A 21,959-nucleotide genomic window follows, 5' to 3' on the forward strand; every position below is an offset into this window, starting at 1 on the left:
CACTGCCACTCGTCTTCTCTCTGCTGCATTTGTATTTCTGCTTACATAAGGTATCTTAGAATCAGAGTATATTTCTGTGAAATCATCATGAGAAAGTCAGCATAATTGCATTTGGCACTGTTCAACTGTTTGCCCAGTTTGAAGAGCCCAATACAAAGAGTTTCTTAGTGAAAAGAAAAGGAAGGTAGGAAGGAAAGACGGAGAACCATCATCTGACTTTCCCTCTGGGTCTGAAATGGTGGAAAGCCGTATCTTGCTCCTTGCCCTGTCACTCTGGTGAGCTCCAGGGTGTTCTCCAGCTTGTTATCTTCCATGATTGGCCCCAGGCAGCCTGCTTCTCAGGAGCCCCCTAATCTGCTCCAGGCCTCACCTTCCCCCGTTTCAGACTGGGTTGTGGACACCCCAGTGGGCCTGAACACAGTAGACACTTGCTGTGAGAAGCCGAATGAAACCAAGGTACGGGCCTACTCTGGCAGCTCCGGCCTTCCCAGCCCTGCGGCACAAGTTGTGTCTGCTCAAGGAAAATCCTAAGTAACTGAGCCATTGCTGGATGAAGGTACAGACTTACTGAAACATGAAACTGAAGCTGTTTATTTTTGTCCTGAAGAAATGTAGTTCAGTGACAATAGAGGAATCCAGCTAAGCAATAACTCTCCGCTATAATCACTCCTTGGTACTTCCCCATGGGGCAATTTTGGGGGCAGTGCTAGTAACTGTCACTTTGGCCTGGAAAGTCTTTGGGGCATTTTGAGGTGCTAGCCATTGGGAAAACCGATTTATGTGGTTGGCAAGGCAGGGTTCCCCTCCTGGACTCTTAGACATCTGTGGGTGCCATGGGGTAGGAGAATCCCAGCTCCATCTTGGTTCTTGGGTCTGACCCCGTTCTTGGAGTGGTTGGGGGGCCCCCAAAGTGTTTGTTCCTATTGATTACTGTTGTCTTCCCTGACAGCAGGCAAGGCTGCATACTGCCCTCAATCTTCCTCTTTTCTTTTGAAGGACCAACTTTTCATGGTACTTGTCTTGATTTCATAGTGTTCAAATCTGTATTTTTGTATGTAGAGGGAAATAATTTTCTCAACACTAATCGCTAATAAATACTGTATTAAATTGTCATGAAGGAGTTCTTGTTTAATAAATGGACATGTGAAAATGCCCTTGTGTCTTCTGTCTGCTCAAGGACCCCAGCTCCCGTGGCCTGCTCATTGGGGGTGCCATGGATTCATGGTGCACGGGTCGCCCCCAGGCTCTACAGCCATGTGTGGGCCTCTCTACATCCCACTTTCACACGTTTTCAGGCTATGCTGTGTGATGCTGGCCACGGTACTCACCAGAGTCCTTCCTTGTGCAAGAGTCCTTGCTTCTGGCTGCCATGGACATGTCCTGGTGTGCAAGTGAGAGGGCCGATCGCTAAGCTGTTGTTGTCCTTGGCTGTAGGGCAGCTCAGGCTGGTGAGATGCTGGCTGCAGCACCTGGTGTGCCAGTGCACAGTACTGCTCCAGGTGACCGAAGGGTTTTTAGTCACACACATTCCACACAGGTAGTCAGTCTGCTTTAATCTATTATGGCATTTTTTTCCAGGTCAAGGCATTCACATGCAAGATAATAATAAGGCCACAGATGCCCAAAACTTGGGCCCAGACTTTGGCTCATTCACAAGGCCTTTGGGGGTCACAGAAAATACCGCTCCTTAAAAGCTCATTTCATATAAAAAATATATAAAAGGTACAAAATCCCATAAAGATAACATACACAGTATAAATTCCTCAGTGAACACAGGAAGAAGAAATCGTCTTATCTTTTGTGAGGAGGTCAGTGGCACTGCCCTGGGGTCCAGAGGAAGCACATTGTCTTCAGGGTTCCAAGGGCTCTTGTCCCCAGGAAGAGGGCTCTGCTGGGCCTGCCCAGCAGCCCATGCCAGTCACTGCCCTGTGCTGGTTGGCTCCCTCTGTTGGCTCTGGCAAGTAGGTCTATAGGATGGTCTCTGAATTGGTCATAGACCCAAAATGGAAGACATGGTATGCAGGGGGACCAAGGTCCTTTGCTCCCTCCACGATGAGAAGGCAACTTGTGCTCTTTGAACAAAGATTCCTGGAGGGGTTGTTCTCAACCAAATGCCAGCATGGGCAGGGGCCCACCATGTACAGAGACCACCAGGGCCTGGCGTATGGGGCCCACTGTGCTTTTGTACACAGCCCCCACCCTACAGTGCACACCATGGCCTGAAATGGCCATGTCTACAGTGTCACCTGCCTCTTGGGTATGAGGCTAAAGGGTGAAAGAACTGTGGAACACAAGTGGGAGGTGGGAGACTCATGGTGGCCACACATAGTGGTTCAATAACGAATCCAAGAGGGCACACGTGTCCATGGGCTCCTGAGTGTCATCTGGAGGCTGGGAGGAGGCCTGCGTGGGCAGCCCCCCTCCCACATCCACGGTCCCTGGGCACTCAGCAGCCTTGGTAGGAAGGCAGAGGTGTAAGGCACCGTGGGTGGGTACATTGCCAGCCTGGGCAGGCCTTCAGTCGGAGTCCGAATCTGAGTTGGAATTGTCTTCTGGAAGGGAAGCAGAGGAGGTTGGCTGGAGGCCTGGGGCTGCTCACGGTGGGGGAACTGCCAGCCTGCTCTCCCAGGCTTGCTACTGGCAATAGAGTGTGCTGGCTCTATTGGGGCCCCAGGTGTGTGTGTGGGGGGAGGATTTCCACCCAGGCCAAGGACCCTAGCACTTCCCCAGGCTCCAGGGGCTGTTCTCACCTGGGACAATGAGGCTGCATCCCAACCTTCCTCCATGAACCCCTCAATTCAGCAGAACAGGTTAAGGACAACTACTTCTTGTCCCCCCAAACTAAATACACTGACAAATCAGCAACCCTGTTTTTAAAAATCTGTTTTTATTGTTTCCGTCCCTCATTCATCCTGTTTTCTATTCTGATCACTAAAGTTGTATGATATTAAAAACCTGTCAGTGAGGTGTGACCTGTAGGCTCCTTTAAATCTCGTTACTAAGATTATTATGTAGGGCCTTCAAGAACCTCCTAGCCCATGAAGAAAGAAGCACCCCTGTCCTGCTTTGGTGTCTCTCCATCCCTCTTTCTCTCTCCTTCCCTCTCTTCTGCAATACTAGAATTTGAACTCCAAGTCCCGAGCTTGCTGGCTTGCTCAACTGGACTGTCTATCACAAACTTCCCATGCTTGTTTTTTGCTGCTGATTTTGAAGATGAAGTCTGGTGTGTCTTATCTGCTTCGAAACAGGATCCTCCCAATCTCAGCCTCCTGAGTAACTAGGGATACAGGTGTGAACCACCTGTGCCCAGCTGGTTGCTCTGTATTGATACTCATCCCCCTCCTGGCCAGCCTGAGTGAGAACCCTAGGTGTTCCTTTGCTATTTGCTCGTAGATGGGCTTGAGACAGGACGAGGGGGGCAGCTGAGGCTCCCTGTGTGAGGAGAACCCAACCTCCTCAATCCCCAACTCTTCCTCTAACTCCCATGCCCAATACCTTGGTAAGATCGGGTACATTTTATTATATCCACATTCATATCTAACACATAAGCATCTAAAATATACTTTACTACAGAAACATATGTAACTTTTGGGGGCTCTATCCCCAAAAAAGTTCTCCAAATAGGACTGTCTCCCACTTGTTCCCTGGCTGACAGAAGCTGCAGCTGGCAGCTGCCCGAGGACATGTCTACGTTTGCTTGTTGCAATATGGGGAAAGGACCTGGACATAGGTCACTTGGGCTTCTGTAGCCCCAGAAGCAGGACTATTGGGACTCTGTCTAAACTGAAGCAAGTGAGTCCCGCCTCCAAGGCGCTTGGTGGGAAGGACTCTAGGTCTGAAGCAGTGCGTGTGGGCCCCAGAGCCCTTGCTCATGGACGCTTGTCTACTTCTCCACCTCTAGCTCTGGGGTCATCTCTAGGACTTGCTAGCCTGGCTAGCACACAGGGGCCACCCGCAAGCTGCTTTATTTATACCTGCTAACTCCTAGCTTGTTTCAAGGTTGTCCCATCCAGACCCCTTCCCTGACATCTCTGGCTCCTGTCCCCAGGTATAGTACCTACCCTGTTGGATCCGGTGCCTCGCTACCTTAGGGATTAATTCCAATCTGGACTATGAGTTCCCCCAGGGCAGGCCTGGGCTTCCCACACACTCCCAGAGCCCAGCATTTGGTGGCCTCAGTGGGGGTGACAAAGGCCTGAGAAAGGTCTGGAAGCTACATTACACCTCCAGACCAGCTGTGGTGTCTGACAAACCTCAGCCACAGGCCCTGCCCTGCATAAGTGACACAAGCCCTAAGAATAGGAGACATCTGATGTGGCTTGTCTTAGACAGGAAAAACAGCTTCCTTTTCCCTTTGTTTTTTTTTAATTAGTTAACCTGGGAGCTAGGCTGTCTGAGCTGGAACGATGGCTTCAGGGGCTATGATGCCTGTTGTATTTCCTTGTATATAACACCAAGCCAAGCCTGTGCTTGCCTGGGTGTGCCTGGGAGCTGTGGATGAAGGGAAGAGCTCTGCGTCCTTACCTACTGCCACGGCAGGCAAAAGAGCAGAGGTTACTGGAGCCAGGCTAACAGCCACTGTGAATGGCAGGTGTCTAGACACCAATGTCTACCCTAGGGCCTGGCACAAGGAAGGGTCCTTGCAGCAGAGGAAGAGGTAAGGGAGAGCCTGTCCCTTCTGGATAGCTTGAGGCCTAGGGAGGTTATAAACACACTTCATGTCTCCTCACTCCAGCCTTAAACCAGTCAGGTATCCCCCTAAGGGGACAGGATAGCTCTGGACCCTTGCAGCTAACCTAGGGCTGGCCAGCTAGGTTCCTCAGTGGAATCCTCCCAAGTGGCCACTCACCTTCTGTCCTGCGGGCTGTAGTCTCATCTGCGGAGTCTCCTTGCTTCAGGAATTTGGCCACATCATTAAAGATCAGGTAGAAGTCAACTGCAAACACAATGGTGGCAAGGAAGCCAAAAACCTATGGGACATAAACATGTGGTGGACAACACTAAGCAGGGTGATAGGACAGTCACCAACCAGGAGCCTGCGGTCCCTAGATCAGGAGGCTGGACATGGGCAGGCAGCAGAGGATCCACTCCTCAGGACCGATGGGCAGAGTGGGGGAACTGGCGAGATGAACCAGCTAGACAACTCGCCTTTTAACACTCAGGGCAGAATGAATTTCTGGGCAAAGGGCTCTGGAAGAGCTGAGATCCACACAGAAGCCCAAGGGACCCAATCAGGGAGAGGAGGTCCCCAGGTCCAAGCCTAAAGGGGTGTCCAGCTGAGTGTCTGGGGCTTCAGGAGAGGATACTGCTGAGCAACTTCTAGGGGTGCGAGAGCTGCTCACCCCGGCTGCTTTGTAAGACCCATCTGAGTATTTCGCAACGGCTGTGATGGAGATGACGAAGTAGATGAGGGCAGCCGTGACACAGCGCAGAAAGTCCTGGGGAGAGAGGGACATGGACGACATTAACTTGAGCTCCTGGAGAAAGCAGCCGGGTCACACCCTTGTCCCATCTCCCTGCCCCATCCTGCCCCCCTCCTCCTTTTGTCCTGCAAGCTGCCACTAATACTAGCCTATCCCTGGTCCAGCTGTCCTCTGCCTTAAGGGCAACAAACAGGGTATGGAACAGGTACAGCTCACACAGTGGCTTGGCCCATTGGGTAGAGGTGGGAGTTTTGCAAACTTGTCTCCTTGGCTACCCAAGACAGACCTGGCCCTGGCCCTCACTTTGCCACACACTTGTGGCCAGTCCCTTTATGGATCATAGTCACTGCTTTACACATCCCCAAAAATGGGTATGCAGAGAGTGGAGCTTTCCAGGTGGATGTAAGGATGCCGGAGGTAAAGCCGAAGACAGGGTTCAGAGCCCAACCTTTACTGCCTCTTCTCTGTGGCACATTTAGGTCAGTAAAGGCCACTGGCTGGGTCTGGAGCCCCCAAGTGATCCAACAGGGCCAGGTAAAGGCCATACCCTGAGGCCATTCTACCTTTCCCCTTCCTGCTCTATGACTGAGTCCCCTCAACTCCAACACTGCCCACCAAGTGCAAACCAACTACACAGCTGCCAGCTTCAAGAAAGTAACCTCTGCGCCAAAGACCTGTGCTTTTCACTGGGTGTACATTTTACCTGAAAAACCAAACTGTTGAGTTGCAGGCCCTTAGTAAAGTTGCCCTAGCCCTGGAAATGGTTTGAATTCTTGTGGTGGGCCAGTGTTCCTTCAGTGCCCCTTGAGAGTGGCAGTGCCACCTGGTGGTCAGGGGTGTCTTTGCGTTCCCAGCATCACAAACCTGATCTCAAGTCCCTATAACCTGCTCCAGGTCCCACTCCTGGCTAGACAGCAGGGCCTGGATGATCTGACATGGGCTAGTTGCTATTTGCTCTTTGGAGCTTTGAAGGCAGGGCAGGGTCCCAGCATAGGACCTCAAATTCCTCATCCAGCCTCTGTGTGAATATCTTACAGTCGACCCTTTGCTCTTGGATCCCCTGGGACTCACCATCATGGGCCAGCACAAGCCCTGCCACTTGTCATTCAGCTGCATGGCATCAGCAAAGAGGAAGTAGAGGGCCAGCAGGAACTCCAGCAGAGGTACTGTGAGGAAGGCAGATGCTGAGGATACCACATAGCAGATGAAGGTGATGAATGAGAGACCCTGCAGGAAAAGCACGAGTCAGGCCCTATTTCTTTGCCCTTGACTTTGTCCTTGACTGATACTCTGGGTCAGATCCAGTAGAGGCTCCAAGCACGAAGGCCACCTGCTCAGTGTTGCAGCTGGGAAGTGGTAGAGCCAGGATTAAAAGGTGTCATGAGGGGCTGGGGATATGGCCTAGTCGCAAGAGTGCTTGCCTCGTATACATGAGGCCCTGGGTTCGATTCCCCAGCACCACATATACAGAAAATGCCCAGAAGTGGCGCTGTGGCTCAAGTGGCAGAGTGCTAGCCTTGAGCAAGAAGAAGCCAGGGACAGTGCTCAGGCCCAGAGTCCAAGCCCCAGGACTGGCCCCCCACCCCTCAAAAAAAAGCTGTCATGAGGCACCGAGTGGGTGTGGTGGCTCACACTTGTATCCTAACCACTTGGGAAGTGGAGATCAGGAAGATGAAAGAGATGAGAAAGACTGTGGTTTGAGGCCAATCTGGGCAAAGGGTTTGTGAGACTGTCAGCTATGAAAAGGCATAGACAGAAGTCCAGGCTGGCTCAGGCATAAACAGACTATTAAAACAAACAACTAAACCAGCTGGGTGCTGGTGGCCCATGACTGTAATCCTAGCTGCTCAGGAGGCTGAGATCTGAGGATTGCACTTTGAAGCCAGCCTGGACAGGAAAGTCTTTGAGACTCTTATCTCCCATTAATCACAGAAAAAGCCAGAAGTGGTGCTGTGGCTCTTGTGGTAGATTGCTAGCAAAAGGAGCTCAGGGACAGTGTTCAGCTCAGAGTTCAAGCCCCAGGATGAGCAAGCCAAACCAAACCAAAAGGAACTAGGGGCATGGCTCAAGTTGTAGGGTCTTCCTGGCAAGCATTCGGCCCTGAGTTCAAACCCCAATACCACTAAAAAACAAACACCACCAACAACAAATAAGCCATTCCCGTGCTTCTCCCAGTCCTCCTGGGCATGGCCCTGAGTCCTGACCCCATGGCAACTCCCTGCCACAACTGCATCTTGAAGGCCCAACATCATAATGTCGTCCCCTGCCCCCAAGGTGGCCATATCCTGAGGCCATTCTACCTTTCCCCTTCCTGCTCTATGACCGGGTCCCCTCAACTCCAACACTGCCCACCAAGTGCAAACCAACTACACGACAGCCAGCTTCAAGAAAGTAACATCTGCACCGAAGACCTGTGCTTTTCACTGAGTGTACATTTTACCCTTTGAAAAACCAAACTGTTGAATTTCAGTTAATGAGTGTAGTTCAAGTGTCACAGGGCTTGTCTCACTATAAGCACAAAGCCCTGAGTTCAAGGCCTAGTGCTGCCTTTCTTTTTCCTCTAAGAATCATTAGTTTGTCTAGAATTGAAATGTACTAATATGTACTACATAGCTCTAAAATGTACTAATAATGGTAGTTATATTCACAAATCTTCCTAAGAAGCAAAAACTAGAAGATGTAGGCAGTGGAGCTCTGGGGCCCTGCAGGGGTGAGAATGCTTGCTCGCTGCATCCGGGCACACAGTGCTGTAGGTGTGAACAGTGCTGCTACTGCAGACTGCACGACCTTGTGTGGCACAGAGACAATCAAGAGGAGGAGACTCGGGCAGGTCAGGGGTTCCTCTAAGCCTGGCATCCACTGAGGCTTGTGGGGATTCTACGATGAAAAGGCTCTGTGTTATACAGCTACTAGGAGTACCAGCATTTGAACCCAGGGCTGGCTGGCCTGTAAGCACTGGAGGCTTTCAGTGACTTCGGTCACGGTGGCTGGCTTTGACTACATTCGTGGCTGAGCAGTTTGAAGTGGGGCTCAGGAGTTGGCTACAGGGGACCCATCGGGACACTCGGATGTCCCACAGGAAGCACAGTGGCTCCTTCAAGTGGGCTTACAGGGAGTCCCCAGGGCACTGCTGTCCTGAACACAGCCATGGGGGGAGCTGAACCCTCTTTGAGACAGGAAGCAAAGACACAGATTCTGTGAGGCCTTCCAGGAGGCACGCCCCCAGATCATGACCAGCCCTGCCCACAGAGTTCCTCTGTCCAAGGCTGTCCCTCCCCTCCCGGTCCCTATCCTCTCCCACACCCAAAGCTTGACTCTGGGAATCCCCCTTCTGGATTCCTGTTTTCTCATCTGTCAAGTCTTGGTGGCCCCCTTCCTCCTCTTTCCTACTCAGATGTCAGCCTCCCCACTTCCGGGCCATGAGGAGGAACCCCCCTCCTTCCTTCCTCATCCTCCTAGGCCTGGAATCCTGACACTCAGATCCCTCCCTCTGAGTTCTGGCTGGCACTCTGGGTGGGGTGGGGTTGGAGCTCCCTGTTTGGGCTCCCCTAAAGTGATGGCTAGCCCGGAGGCTGACCTTGGAAGTGTGGACTCTGGGTGCTGCCGCTGCCAAGCCTGACCTGCCCATAAAGGACGAGAGGCTGCAGGATGCCCCCGCTACGGGCCCTGGGGAGACAAGGGAGAGCACTGGGAACACGGACCTTCCTCTCACAGCCCTTCCACCCTCTCACTTGGCCCCTCAAATGAGCCAGGTGTCCTAGACAAACTTTCTGGAACTTGCGCCCGATTGCCACCTCTAAGCAGGAGCAGGACAGGTATGGTGAAGTTGTTGGGGATCTAAGCACCAAGTGGCTTAGGACGGCTCCTTCTTCATCTCTCCCTGGCCTGGCCCCTTCCTCCCCATCCCGGGAGGCCCCACACCACAGTCCCCGCCCCACACGCGACAGTGTGGGAGGGAGTGTTGGGAGGACAAAGGAGTCCAGCGCTGGGGTGGGGAAGGAGGAAGGAGCCCAGAGGGGACGGGCGGAGGGGATGAAGTCACCCCAGGCCTCCGGGCTCCCGCCCCTCTAGCGCAGGGCCTCCCCCACACCCCCACTGAGTGGCCGGGCCTCACCCACTCCCGGGGGCCCCCAGCACCGCGCCCCTCCCCCACCAGCACCCGCGCTCCAGCCTCCGCCCGAGGTTTCCCCTGGGTCCCCCTTTGATCGTCGGAGGGTCTGATCTCTGGAGGGCGCAGCTTGATGGAAGCCAGAGGAAACGGAGGCGCAGCCGTCCCGCGGGCCCAGAGAGGGTGGAGGCGCCCCGGATCACACAGCGCTCGGCGGGGGACCGTGTGACCCTCACCAGGGCCCTCTCACCTAGCGACCCACGCTCCCGAACTCGGGCCTCGGGGGTGGGAGATTCGCCTCCACGTCGCGCTCTGGCGCTGTGCAGCTTGCCGAAACTTGGGGCGTCGGGCCAATTCCGCCGGATTCCCACGGGGAATCGGCCCGCGGAGGCCGAGATGCGGATCGGAGAGCAGCACCCCCGTCCCCCCCCCCCGCATGCCGGCTTCAAGGGCCTCGAACCCGTCGTCCCGCACTCACCGACTCGGCCAGCAGGAGGCGGCCTTTGGTGGAGCAGAGGAAGGCGCGCGCCGGCAGCAGCGCGCGGAGCCCCGGGGCCGCGGCGCGGGCGCGGGCGCCACCAGGGGACTCGGGGTCCGGTTCGGGGTCCGGGTCTGAGGGCCACATGGCGGAGGTGCAGGGCAGAGGCTCGGCCTCTCAGCCTCTCAGCCCGCGCCGGGAGGGAAGCGGAAACCCAGACTGTGCGGAAGGAGGAAAAGGCGAGACCCTGCTGGGCGTGCGGGGCGCGGCGCGGGCGCATCCTCGCCGCCCCGCCCCCGCCCTGGCCCCGCCCCCTCCGCCCCTCACCCCTGCCCCGGGCCTCCACCGCCCGCCCCCCACCGCAGACCCCTCCTCCTGCTGTCGCTCCGGCCCCTCGGTCTTCCGACTAACTTCCTGGACCTGGGTTTAGACTCGGGGACCCCGGGGCGTCCTGACAGCCCAAACTCCCTCCTGCCTGTCCTCCCCGCCCCCCCTCCCGACTCTGACCACCTGAGGGTTCCTGCCCCACCCCCGACTCAGTTTCCCCAAGATTAACTTCCCTGGTCACCGTCCCCCCTCCCGCCAGAGCCAGCTCATCCTCCATCGGGGCTCTTTGTGGGCTCTCTCTGGCCTGGGTTCTGCAGTCCCCTCTCCCTAGGCTATTGCAGGACCCCGCCCCCCCCCCCCCATGGTCGCAGAGCCCAGCCCCACTTGTAGCTGGCTGTGTTCGTGGGCCTGCACCCCCACTCCTACACACACAGTTTCCAGAGCATCAAGACTGTAGAGTGAAGGAGGTCTGCTTTATGTTTCTGTAGGCCACTGTCCCTGTGTCCCTTGACCCTGAGACCTGAGGGTTGTCCCTTTGTGCCCACAGCCTTGCCATCAGCCTGTCACCAAAGCCCACCTGTTTTTCCTCATGCAGCTTTCTCTGATCTCTGCCCACTTCTCCCCACCTGAGCGGTTGTGGGGGCCTTGAGAGGCCTTTAGCTTCCTCCTTTGTCAACCAGCGGGGAAAGCTTAATCACCAGCCAGGCTCACTGTCACCCCTTCTTCCCTGGAAGGAAGGAAACCTCGGGAGCTTCCCATCCTGCTCCGGGTCTGGTAAGGACAGAGTGTAAGCCTTTACCCTCTTCTCCTTCTTTGACCTGCCCAACCTTTCTGCAGATTTTTGGACAAACTATGCTCCCTTCTGCCAGAGGACTTTTGTATATGCTGACCTGACCCCTCTCCCTTGCAATGGCCTTATAGCCTTCCTTCCTTCCTTCCTTCCTTCCTTCCTTCCTTCCTTCCTTCCTTCCTTCCTTCCTTCCTTCCTTCCTTCCTTCCTCCCTCCCTCCCTCCCTCCCTCCCTCCCTCCCTTCCTCCTTGTTGATCACAGGGCTTGAACTCTGGGCCTGGGTGCTGGCCCTGAGCTCTTCAGCTCAAGGCTAGTGCTCTACCACTTTGAGCCACAGCACCACATCCGGTTTTTTTTTTCTGATCATTAATTGGAGAGAAGAGTCTCACAGACTTCCCTGCCCAGGCTGGCTTTGAACTGGGATCCTCAGGTTTCAGCCTCCTGAGTAGCTAGGATTACAGGCATTTGCCACCAGTGCCGGACTCTCGTTCAACAACCCCATTAGAAAGCCAGTTTTCCGTGAGTCCCCAGCTGCCTTAGGGAGACAGAGCACCTGGAGGAGGTCCTGCGAGTCCTGAAGATGATGACTGCAGTAATAGACTCTGGCTGGTTCAGAGGACAGCCAGGCAAGCCCTATCCAAGAAAGGACAGGGAGAGGGGAGGATGGATCTGAGAGGGAGAGGACTGGGGAGGGCCAGACCTGGGGTTTGGCTCTTCCTCAGACCCCAGGGAGGAGCTCAGGCAAGGGTTCTAAGAGAGCAGGGCTCAGTGCTGATCTGCATTATTAAAATCACGGCTCTAAGTTGTATTTCCCTTTCTGAGAATGACAGTTCATAATCTCTGCATGTATATTTTTATTAGTTGGTCATTATGAAGACACATAAAAACACATATGTTTGGGAAATTTATCCTTTCTTTTTCTGAATAGGAATAATGAATATTTTCCTCCTGGCTTGTCATTTGTCTCTTTCCTTTTTTTTTTTTTTTTTTTTTTGGCCAGTCCTGGGGCTTGGACTCAGGGCCTGAGCACTGTCCCTGGCTTCTTCTTGCTCAAGGCTAGCACTCTGCCACTTGAGCCACAGCGCCACTTCTGGCCATTTTCTGTATATGTGGTGCTGGGGAATCGAACCTAGGGCCTCATGTATACGAGGCAAGCACTCTTGCCACTAGGCCATATCCCCAGCCCCTTTTTTTTTTTTTTTTGCCATATAGATTTTTTCTTCTTGGATCTGTAAATTTAGTTGTATTAAGTACCTTTCTGTCACGATCATGAAATAACATTATGGTAAGGAAATAAGTACTTGTTGAAACAGCTAATAAATGAAAAAGTTTAGTTTGGGCTCATAGTTTTGGAGGGTCTAGCCATGATGAAGCAGATCTATTGTTTTGGGCTTCGGGTGCTGATGCCAGAGCTGAATGAGAGAGACAGTGCAGGAGTGTAAACTCAGGAGGAAAAGAGAGGAAGTGGGAGGAGCCACAGTCCCACAATTCCCTTTGAGAAAATAGAGTGAAAGACTGGAAAGAGTAGCTTCCCTTGCCTGAGGAGTGGAAGATAGGGACATGATAGGGAACTAGAAATATTTCATATCTTCATTGGAGTAGCTGGTTACAAAAGCAAGCACATTCAACTAGAAGGCCTGTGCATTTCACAGGACTACATTTTAGCTAAAACTTTCAGTAAATAACTGGGCTCTGAACTAGTGGAAAGAGGAGCTGGAAACATAGGCCAAATGGTAAAACACAAGACCCTGAGTTTAAACCCTAGTACAAGGAAGAAAAGAAAGTAGGAAGGAAGAGAAAGACAGAGACAAAGAGAAAGAGAAAGTTATATAAAGAACCAATAGGGCAGGGAAATTAGAGGCATCTACTGTTTTCACTCCATGAACGAGAAGAATGTGGTGATACAGAAGAGACTGGATTGTGAACAGAGAAAGATGCAGAAACCATGGAGAGGGGTGGCAGAGGATGACAGAGAAACCAGTGGCCATGACAGCAGAGTGTTTTTAGCAACTTGACTGAAGTGTCCTCGACGCATTGACCGGATTGGAGTCTGTCTGAACAGTCACAAGATGTCTAAAGCAGCCCTGCTTGTCATGATGACAACTCCAAGAACTTAAGAAGGAACTCCACAGCTTCTGTGAAAGCAGAGAGGTTGAAGGGACCATCAAAAAAGCACTAACAATTCCTAACCTCTGTTCCTGAATGTCCTGGGAGTTGCTTGTTTTGCCCCAGGGCAAGAGCTGATGAACAGCCAGTACCAGTGGAAGGGTCTAACAACTGTCAGGAAATCCTTGAATGACTCCCTTCTAACAGTTTTGGTTATCTATTTATTTCGTTCATAGGGCTTGAATTTAGGGCCTGGGCACTGACCCTGAGCTTTTGTGCCTGAGGCTAGTGCTCTCTCACTTTGAGGCACAACTACATTTCTAGACTTTTGGTGGTTGGTTGGAGATGAGTCTCTGGGTCCTTCCTGCCTAGGTGGGCTTTGAACTATGATCCTCAGATCTCTCCCTCTGAGTAGCTGGGAGTACGGATAGACCACCATGGGCCACCAGTGCCTGGCTAGCTTTGGTCATTTAAAGGGGATACAAAATTAAAGTGCTTGCATCAAAGATCTGAAATTAGCATCTTTTCTCCAGCAAACCTGATCTAACAAAGCTTGACTTCTGCAGAACCCTTAGGGCCGGGGTCCTCCTGCTTCAGTCTGGAGGATGCCCCCCCCACCCCCCCACACACACCAAGTCCACGTGTTAAAGCCTTGGATTCCAGCTTGGTGCTATTGGGTGGTGGTGGAAACTTGCAGAATGGAGCCTAGTTGGAAGGAAGTCTTCATGTCATTGGGGGGAGGCCTTTGAATAGGATTGTAGGACTCTGGCCCCTTCTGTCATTTCTTATTTATAAAATAAACAGCAACAAAGACATAGTTATGTAAAACAAAATATGAATTTTGTGTGTGTGTGTGTGTCTTTCTGTGGGGTGCAACAGGTTGTGGGAATTGTATGATTCCGGTTTTGGTGGGGGAGTCTGGCCCACTCAACGGTCAGCACATGGAGCCAGGGGCAGGCCCTAGACAGTATTTCACTAGCCTCAGGCTCACAGCTTCCTTGCTTCCCTGGCCTCAGGTGATGAGTCTCTCCTGGCCTGGGAAGGTGAAGCCATTGACAAGTGCCGTGTCCAGGCCTTCAGCTTCCTACGTGCCTCTAATGGTTCTCTGCTGGACATGTTGAGTTACAGCTATCTTCCCGTGTGGATGACTAGTGGCTTCCAGGAGCAGCGGAGGCACCTAGGCCTCTGCTGCACGGCTTGCCAGGGAGTTCTAAGGCTCTTTCACTGCCAGGGCTCTGTTGCAGCTGCCCCTGGCATCCCAGCTGCTTCCAGTGGCACCTCTGCCAGGTGTTTTGAGCTACAGCTGCATACCTCCACAGACTGCAGCAACCATACCACCAATGTTTCTGCCGGGTGACTTGGCAGGGAGTCCCAAGCCTCGTTACCAGGACTACCAGGCACCCTAAGCATTAGCCTTCTGGTGTCTGAGCTGCCACTGTAGCTTCTTACAGCTACTCAGTGGAGCTTCTCACACTCTTCCCTTGCTCTAACTTCCCCCTCTCTCTTTTGCAAGTCCTGGGGCTTGAACTCAGGGCTTGGGTACTGTTCCTGAGTTTCTTTTACTCAAGGGTAGCACTCTACCACTTGAGCCACAGCACCGCTTCTGGCTTTTTCTGTTTATGTGGTACTAAGGAATCGAACCCAGGGCTTCATGCATGTTAGACAAGCACGCTGCCACTAATCTACATTTCCCAGCTCTCTAACCTTATGCTTGACTTATACCAAGTTTACATGGCAAGATGTTCTGAGATTCCTTGAGCCATTATTTCTTACCAGGTTCTCAAAGTATTTTAGTCTCCAACAATAGGAGATCATTTCAAGATGTCTTCATGTCACCCTCTAAGGGAATCACTAAATACCTTTGGTCATCCAGGCCTTTCATAGTAGAGTGACAGTGGTGTTACAAATCCCTGTAATGTGAGTCTTTTCTACAGCTAGAGTTGGCAATCTGTTGCTAAGACTGCTTTAGCTTTTAATGGCGTCTTCAATTTCCCTCTCAATCAGGAACTGGGATGGGCTTAGAACACCTGCCTTTCTTCTGCTGGGTTAGTTGCTATTCCCTGCCTCCCTACAACCTCTCCATGGTTTCTGCATCTCTTTCTCTGTTCACAATCCAGTCTCTTTTGTGTCACCACATTCTTCTAGTTCATGGGGTTAAAATGGTAGATGCCTCTAAACTCCCTGCCCTATTGGTTCTTTATATAACGTGTGGCAATACTAGGGTTTAAACTCAGGGTCTTGTGCTTTACCAGCTGACCTATGTTTCCAGCTCCTCTTTCCATTGGCTCAGAGCTTATTTAGCTGACAGTTTTAGCTAAGATGTAGTCCTGTGAAATGCACAGGTCTTCTAATTGAATGTGTTTGCCTTTGTAACTAGTTACTCCAATGAAAATATGGACTATTTCTAGCTCTGCATCATGTCCCCATCTTCCACACCTCGGGCAATGGAAGCCACTCTACTCTTTCTACTCTTTTTGACAGTTTTTGAAATTCTTAGAAATAGAAATATATGTCCTTTCCCTCCTGGCTTCTTTTGTTCAATGTGATGTGATCGTCCTCGTTGTTGTATTCATTTTTTGTTTTGTTTTGTTTTGTTTTTTACTACTGAGTAGTATGTTCCATTTTGTGAGTGTAGCACAGTTTACCTCTGTTGAATGTTTCTCTCTAGGTTTTTGGTTATTCAGAACACTCTAGTTTACCAGTCCTCTTGGTAAAATACCTAGAATTCTTGCTATAGTGAGATTAACTCCCTCCAGTTGCTCTTACACTCCTGGCCTGCAGGGGGTGGTGTGGGACACAGATTGGGCAGTGGATCTGCAAGGTGTAGAGCCCAGCTGGATCTGCCCAGGTCCAGGTCAGCACAGTCCATGTTGCCCTGGTTGCCAGGTGCCCCTCCCCCACCTGAATCACAAGCAATGGCCTCCTTTCAATTCAGACCTTTTGCAGTAACAGTCAAGTGTGTGGTCTTCTGGGAGGGAGGGGAAACAGGGAAAGTAAAAAGTGAACGTTCCCAATTTCTTACCTTCTAGGACTTCCACACCACTTAGGATAAGGGCCTGCGTCTCTATTGCAGCCCCCAAGGCCCAGTCCACCCTCCCTACCCTACTTCCATGTTATCTCTGGCTGGAATCAGGGCTCCAGGCTCCCCCTTACAGATCTCCTTCCCCACGCTTCCATTGGTGGCCTCCTGTGCCCCTTGTGAGGTTAACCTGTGCTCATTGGAGGGAGATGTCTGGGTACTAGAGGGTCAGTGGGCCAGCTCTGAGAAGCCAACTTCAGGCTCCTGTGTCCACCCCACTCAGCCCACACCAGCCTGACTTCCCGCTGAGACCTGAGGGTGTGCTATTGCATGCTGCCTTTCTCTCAGTGAAATGTCCAGTGAGCGTCACTATGAAACACCAAAGGAAAAAAGCAAGCCTAACAGCTTGGATTCTTAAAACAATATTCATAGCCAGGCACCAGTGGCTCACACCTGTAATTAAACCTAGCTACTCAGAAGGCTGAGGTCTGAGGATCATGGTTCTAAGCCAGCACAAGCAGGAAAGCCTGTGAGACTTTTTATCTCCAGCTAACTACCAAAACCCCAGAAGTGAAGCTGTAGCTCAAGTGGCAGAGTGCTAGCCTTGAGCAAAAGGCCAAGTTAGAGTGCAAAGTCCTAAGTTCAAGCCCCAGTACTGGAGTGCACACACACACACACACACACACACACACACACACACACATACACATACACTATCCATGTAAACAAAACACATTTTCTTCCTTTTCCTGTGCCCTCCCTCCCTCCTTGGTTGGTCAGTGTTGACAACCACTGGGGTCACCTGTATTTCTGCTCCCCCAAACTGCCTGTGCTCTCTGGCCTTGGCTGTCAAGAGAAGCCTGTGTGTGAGGCCCAGCTCTGAACTGACCCTCTGCAATCACACCTTTCCAGTCATTTCTGTAGAATGGCTGAAAACATGTTGACATCAACTCTACGCAGTAAATTTCCTTAACAGGGAATTGTCTTTTCCAAGAAAGATGGTTATTAATGTGGAAAAAGAAGCCATTCTGAAAGGGGACCAGAAAGACAGCGGGGGATAACTTGGTGTAAGAACTGCTGCCTTTGTTCCTACTGAGAGGTACTCCCTAAAGTTCTTTCTTTCTCTCTTCCCTTTGTCCTTCCTTTTGTCCCTCATTTTTAAGCTTTGCCTTTTGTCTTCCCTTTCTTGGGTGGCTTTGCAGGGGGTTTAGTCTCTTTAGCCTGTTTAGTCCCTTTATCCACTTTATCCACTTTATCTGCTTTATCCGCTTTATCCGCTTTTTCCTCTTGATGTGGGAAGCTTTTTTTCTGAAGGTACATATCAATAAAAGCAAAAATGGCAACCAGAACCATGAAGACCTAGAAAACAAAAGGGTTCTCATTACTTTGTCTTTCCATTCCCAACAGGGCCCATTTCCTTTGGGCTCTATCATTAGTCAGTCAGTAGGTGCTGTGAAAAACATTCCCTCAAACTAGCAGACTCCAGGGGTTCTTCCATCCCCAGCTCCCCTCACCTCCACATCCTCCATTCCCCTCCTCCATTGCCTAGTTGCTTTAAGACCCAAGCCTCAAGTTCCAGGAAAGAAGCCATTAACTCGAGGTGGGCTCCCTGGAGACCAGCTTTATCAAAGTGGCATCTCTACAGAGAACATTTACCCATTTCACTTTTTTTTTCAATTTTGCTTGAAGCTCAAGAGTTTTGTAAAAAAGCAGCACTCTGTGAAAACCAGAGCTCTTAACTCTTCCAAAGAGGCGAATTCAGAAGGAATCCATAGTCTGGCATAGTCTTACCATAGCGATAAGGTAGTTTATTGGCATGGCGGTGTGACTTGCGTAAGCAAAGTATAGGCCTCCCACAAGGAACAAACAACAGAACAGGTCATTGAGGAAGTCCTGAAAATGATAGGAGGGGTGAGCTTGTTCCAGCCAGACTCGGTTCTCCATCAGCCCCTCAAACAGCCATTTCTTCCAAAGAAGTCATCATGCACACACATTCACTGGCCCACGTGGGCATGCTAGTGATCCTCACTAGTGGCTCTTTTTTTGGAGATCCAAAGCTCTCCAGGCTAGACCTTGTAAGACCCAGGATGTCATTCCTAACATCAAAAGATCACACATCTGCTCATTTAAATAAATGCATAACCATTCAACTTTTTTTTGGTGTTAGTTAACACCAAAACTCCAGATCTGGGCACTGTCCGTGAGCTCTTTTGCTCAAGGCTAGCCCTCTACCACTTTGAGCCACAGCACCACTTCCAGTTTTCTGGTGGTTACTTGGAGATGAGAGTCTCACAGACTTTCCCTGTCCCTGCTGGCTTTTGAACTGTGATCCTCAGATCTCAGCCTACTGAAGAGCTAGGATCACAGGCGTGAGCCACCAGTGTGGGGCTCATGATGCCCCCCTTGGAGTACTTTCCCCACATCCACGGAGCTCTGGGAGCTCAGCTCCCAGCGGGGTCCTGGAGGTGGCATTGCTGGCAGGAGGTAAGCTTTGGGTCTCTAGCGGGTCCCCATTCACCCCAGCTCTTGACTTATTTCCTGGACCTACTACCTTCTTTGCAAGGCAATATTTTTCAACCTTTTTTTCCCTTGCTTGGGCCCTCATGCTTGTCTTTTCCCATTACTTCTTTCCCCTGGCAGCATTGAGAGAAAGAACAGCCAGACTTCTCAGAGTTAGCCAAATAATGGCCATGGCGAGCAAGCTTCCTCTTCCCTTATATATGGAGTGACATCCTGGGACAGACAGCCAGAGCCTGGCCTACAGTATTCGACACCCCCCCCGCCCCCCCCCGCACCATACCCCTTTGGTTCCCATGATGCCATTTCTCTCTGAGTTGTACTTTCAGGGGCTTAAATTTCTCTCTCTCTCTGTCTCTCTCTGTCTCTCTCTGTCTCTCTCTGTCTCTCTCTGTCTCTCTCTGTCTCTGTCTCTCTCTCTCTCTCTCTCTCTCTCTCTCTCTCTCTCTCTCTCTCTCTCTCTCTCTCTCTCTGTCTCTCTGCCAGTCCTGGAGCTTGGACTCAGGGCCTGAGCACTGTCCCTGGATTCTTTTTACTCAAGGCTAGCACTCTGCCATTTGAGCCACAGCACCACTTCTGGCTTTTTCTATATATGTGGCGCTGAGGAATCAAACCCAGGGCTTCATGTATACAAGGCAAGCAAGCACTCTATCACTAGGCCATATTCCCAGCCCAAGTTTTTTTCTCTTTTATTTTCTGAATTTGTATATGCTTCAAACATGCCCAAAAATGATAGACTAGCACCCCACTCGAGACTTCCAACCACTGACATTTAACAGATGTTAATGACTTCACATCTCCAGTGAAACTTTCTGGAATGAACCAGTCTCCCACCTCTATCCCACTTCCTGTCCCTCTGTTTTAGTCTCCGCTTCTGGTCCTCCCACAGGCCACATGGTTGAAGTTGAGATATACTTTTCCCAAGTGTGTAATTTTCTACATATTATATATTCACAATATACTCTAGGTTTCAAAAATTTAAATGCAAAGCTGCATTTAGGGGTGGGGGGGGGCTTCTGATTGTGGAGCTTGAACTCAGTCACACTCTCACTTAACCTTTTCGCTCCTGGCTGGCACTCTACCACTTGGATCATATGCCTCCATTTCCAGCTTTTTGCTACTTAATTGGAGATAAAACTCTTGGGATGGTCAGCCTAGTTGGCTTTGGAACTTAATTCTCAGACTACTAAAGAGCTAGCATTAGGGAGGTGAACCACCAATGCATTGCCTATGGGCTTATTTTATTTTTAATTTTGCTTTTTAATGTGTCCTTTTGTAAAGTTCTAATTTTAGTCAGGTACACGATGTCTCTCTGTTTCTGTCTCTGTCTCCTTGTCCCATTCTGCCCATCCCCAGCACTCCCAAGAACACTTTCCACCCAATTATGCTACCTGTCATATACCAAGTTACTGGATGAATGTAGGTATGAATTCCTTTTTTTCTATTTCTATTATCATTATTCCTAAGTAAAACATCATAGATTGGGTGGCTTAAAAACATATATTTTTTGGAGGTTAGATGCTCATTATTAAGGTACCAGCACATAAGCTTTCTGGGGAGAGCTTTCTTCCTGGCTCCAGACAGCTGCCTTTCTGTTTTCATATGGCCCTTCTCTGTGTGTGTGTGTGTGTGTGTGTGTGTGTGTGTGTGTGTCAGAGAAAGAGAGAATTTGATTTTAAGATGTAAGCCTTGTCAGACAGTACAACATATTGTAGAGTCATTAAAAAACAAAGTGTAACTGTGGCTCAGTGTACAGTGCCAGCCCTAAGCAAAAAAAAATAGCTTAAAGGATAGAGCCCAGGCCCTGAGTTCAAGCTGTAGTACCAGCATAAAAAAAAAAGAAAAGAAGGCAGGAAGGAAAGAAAAAATAAAAACCAGGTGCTACAGCTCATGCCTGCAACCCTAACTACTCAGGAGGCTGAGATCTGAGGATCACAGTCTGAAGCCAGCCTGGGCAGGAAAGTCTGTAAAACTCTTGTCTCCAATCAATCACCAGGAAACGGAAGTGGAGCTGTGGCTCAAAGTGGTAGAGTGCTAGCCTTGAGCAAAAAAGCTCAGGAACAGCGCCTAGGCCCTGCATTCGAGCAAGCAAGCAAGCAAGCAAAAGAAAATTAAGGCAGATGTGGTAACCCACCCCTATAATTCTATCTACCTGGAAGGTCTTGGAGATTGTGAGGATCATTGTTTCAGGCTAGCCAGAGCCAAAAAGGTTGTGAGTTCCCATCTCAACCAATAACAGCTGGGTTTGGTGGTGCACACCTGTCATCCCAGCTATGAGAGAACAGTAATAGGAGGACCATAATCCGGATCTGCCAGATACAAATGGAAGACTCTGAACAAAACTATAAGGGGTGTGGACCTGGGTGCAGGTGGTGAGTTTCTTCTTTGAATTCTGGAATGATTTCCTCAAATCAATGTGTGGCTGGCAGATGGAGAAGAGGAGTCCTTACATCTTTCTTATCTGAGAGGAAAGCTCCAGGACCTCTTCATTCCAGTAAGTTTCCACTCTCTGACAGGAGACACACACAACTGAGTGTGGGGAGCATTTTCTGCCTAGCTCCCTTCTACCCCACCTCCTCAGCAGATCCTGAGCACAAGCATTAGAGGTGAGTTTCTGTCTGCTCATTTTCCAGGTGCCAAGCCATGTACCTCCCAACCCCTCCCTCACTTACAGAAATAGGCCAAATGATGAAGGACAGGAATCTGTTAATGGCACAGAGGTAGAGGATGATAAAGAAGACAGCGATCACCAGTTCCATATAGAGGATCAGCGTCAAAATAGGGTGTGTGCTGGTCATGGCGAACAGCTGTATACTAATTATCAGGCAGATCTGCATGGAAACACACTCCTGAATCCCTGGAACCCTCCCTCCCACCCCCCCCCCTACCCCAACCTGGTCTTTGAACACCCATTCAGGGATAGAGCTCTCACTTACCAAACCCAGGACCTTGACTAGGCCATGCCCGTTGGTCCAGAATGCTTTATTGCTTTCTATGACTTCGCCAAAAAATGCGTTATCAATTCCTTTGACTTCGCCAGAAGTTGCTTTAGTGCTTCCTTTGACTTCGGCAGAAGGTGCTTTGCCAGAAGGTGCTTTAGTTTTTCCTTTGACTTCGGCAGGAGCTGGTTTATTGCTTCCTTTGACTTTGCCAGGGCGGGCGGATTGCTTAGGAGCCATGGCTGGTTGGAA

At 50.8% G+C, this 21,959-nt stretch overlaps 2 protein-coding genes across 3 annotated transcripts; both read right to left on the reverse strand.

The window, feature by feature from the left end:
- Positions 1–1,534: 1,534 nt before the first annotated feature.
- On the reverse strand, positions 1,535–10,283 carry Cmtm3 (CKLF like MARVEL transmembrane domain containing 3). 2 transcript variants are annotated; one of them, XM_048355424.1, is made up of 5 exons: positions 10,010–10,283; positions 6,495–6,650; positions 5,343–5,438; positions 4,850–4,970; positions 1,535–2,549 (listed from the first exon to the last, which is right to left on the reverse strand). In XM_048355424.1, exons 1-5 carry the CDS (start codon positions 10,154–10,156, stop codon positions 2,518–2,520), a joined length of 552 nt encoding a protein of 183 aa, XP_048211381.1. In that variant the 5' UTR covers positions 10,157–10,283; the 3' UTR covers positions 1,535–2,517. The 2 variants fall into 2 exon arrangements, with proteins under 2 accessions (XP_048211381.1, XP_048211380.1); XM_048355423.1 differs by having other exon boundaries at positions 1,535–2,552; positions 10,010–10,280.
- A 7,126-nt stretch (positions 10,284–17,409) lies between these two features.
- On the reverse strand, positions 17,410–21,947 carry Cmtm2 (CKLF like MARVEL transmembrane domain containing 2). The gene is made up of 4 exons (XM_048354743.1): positions 21,705–21,947; positions 21,441–21,599; positions 18,043–18,144; positions 17,410–17,610 (listed from the first exon to the last, which is right to left on the reverse strand). The coding sequence occupies exons 1-4, from the start codon at positions 21,945–21,947 to the stop codon at positions 17,410–17,412; spliced, it is 705 nt and encodes a 234-aa protein (XP_048210700.1).
- Between the last annotated feature and the right edge of the window lie 12 nt (positions 21,948–21,959).

This window comes from Perognathus longimembris, chromosome 10, assembly GCF_023159225.1.
Source record: "Perognathus longimembris pacificus isolate PPM17 chromosome 10, ASM2315922v1, whole genome shotgun sequence".
NCBI lineage: Eukaryota > Metazoa > Chordata > Mammalia > Rodentia > Heteromyidae > Perognathus > Perognathus longimembris.

Bases quoted from the DNA above. Each gene is read 5' to 3' on its own strand.
- Cmtm3 (XM_048355423.1), bottom strand. From the start codon at position 10,156: ATGTGGCCCTCAGACCCGGACCCCGAACCGGACCCCGAGTCCCCTGGT. The intron at 5,439-6,494 runs GTGAGTCCCAGG...CTCTCTCCCCAG, and splicing joins GCTTGTGCTGGCCCATGATG to GACTTTCTGCGCTGTGTCAC. The intron at 2,553-4,849 runs GTGAGTGGCCAC...CTTCCCTTCCAG, and splicing joins TACAGCCCGCAGGACAGAAG to AAGACAATTCCAACTCAGAT.
- Cmtm2 (XM_048354743.1), bottom strand. From the start codon at position 21,947: ATGGCTCCTAAGCAATCCGCCCGCCCTGGCAAAGTCAAAGGAAGCAAT. The intron at 18,145-21,440 runs GTAAGTGAGGGA...TATCATTTTCAG, and splicing joins TCATCATTTGGCCTATTTCT to GACTTCCTCAATGACCTGTT. The intron at 17,611-18,042 runs GTAAGACTATGC...TTTGTTTTCTAG, and splicing joins TAAACTACCTTATCGCTATG to GTCTTCATGGTTCTGGTTGC.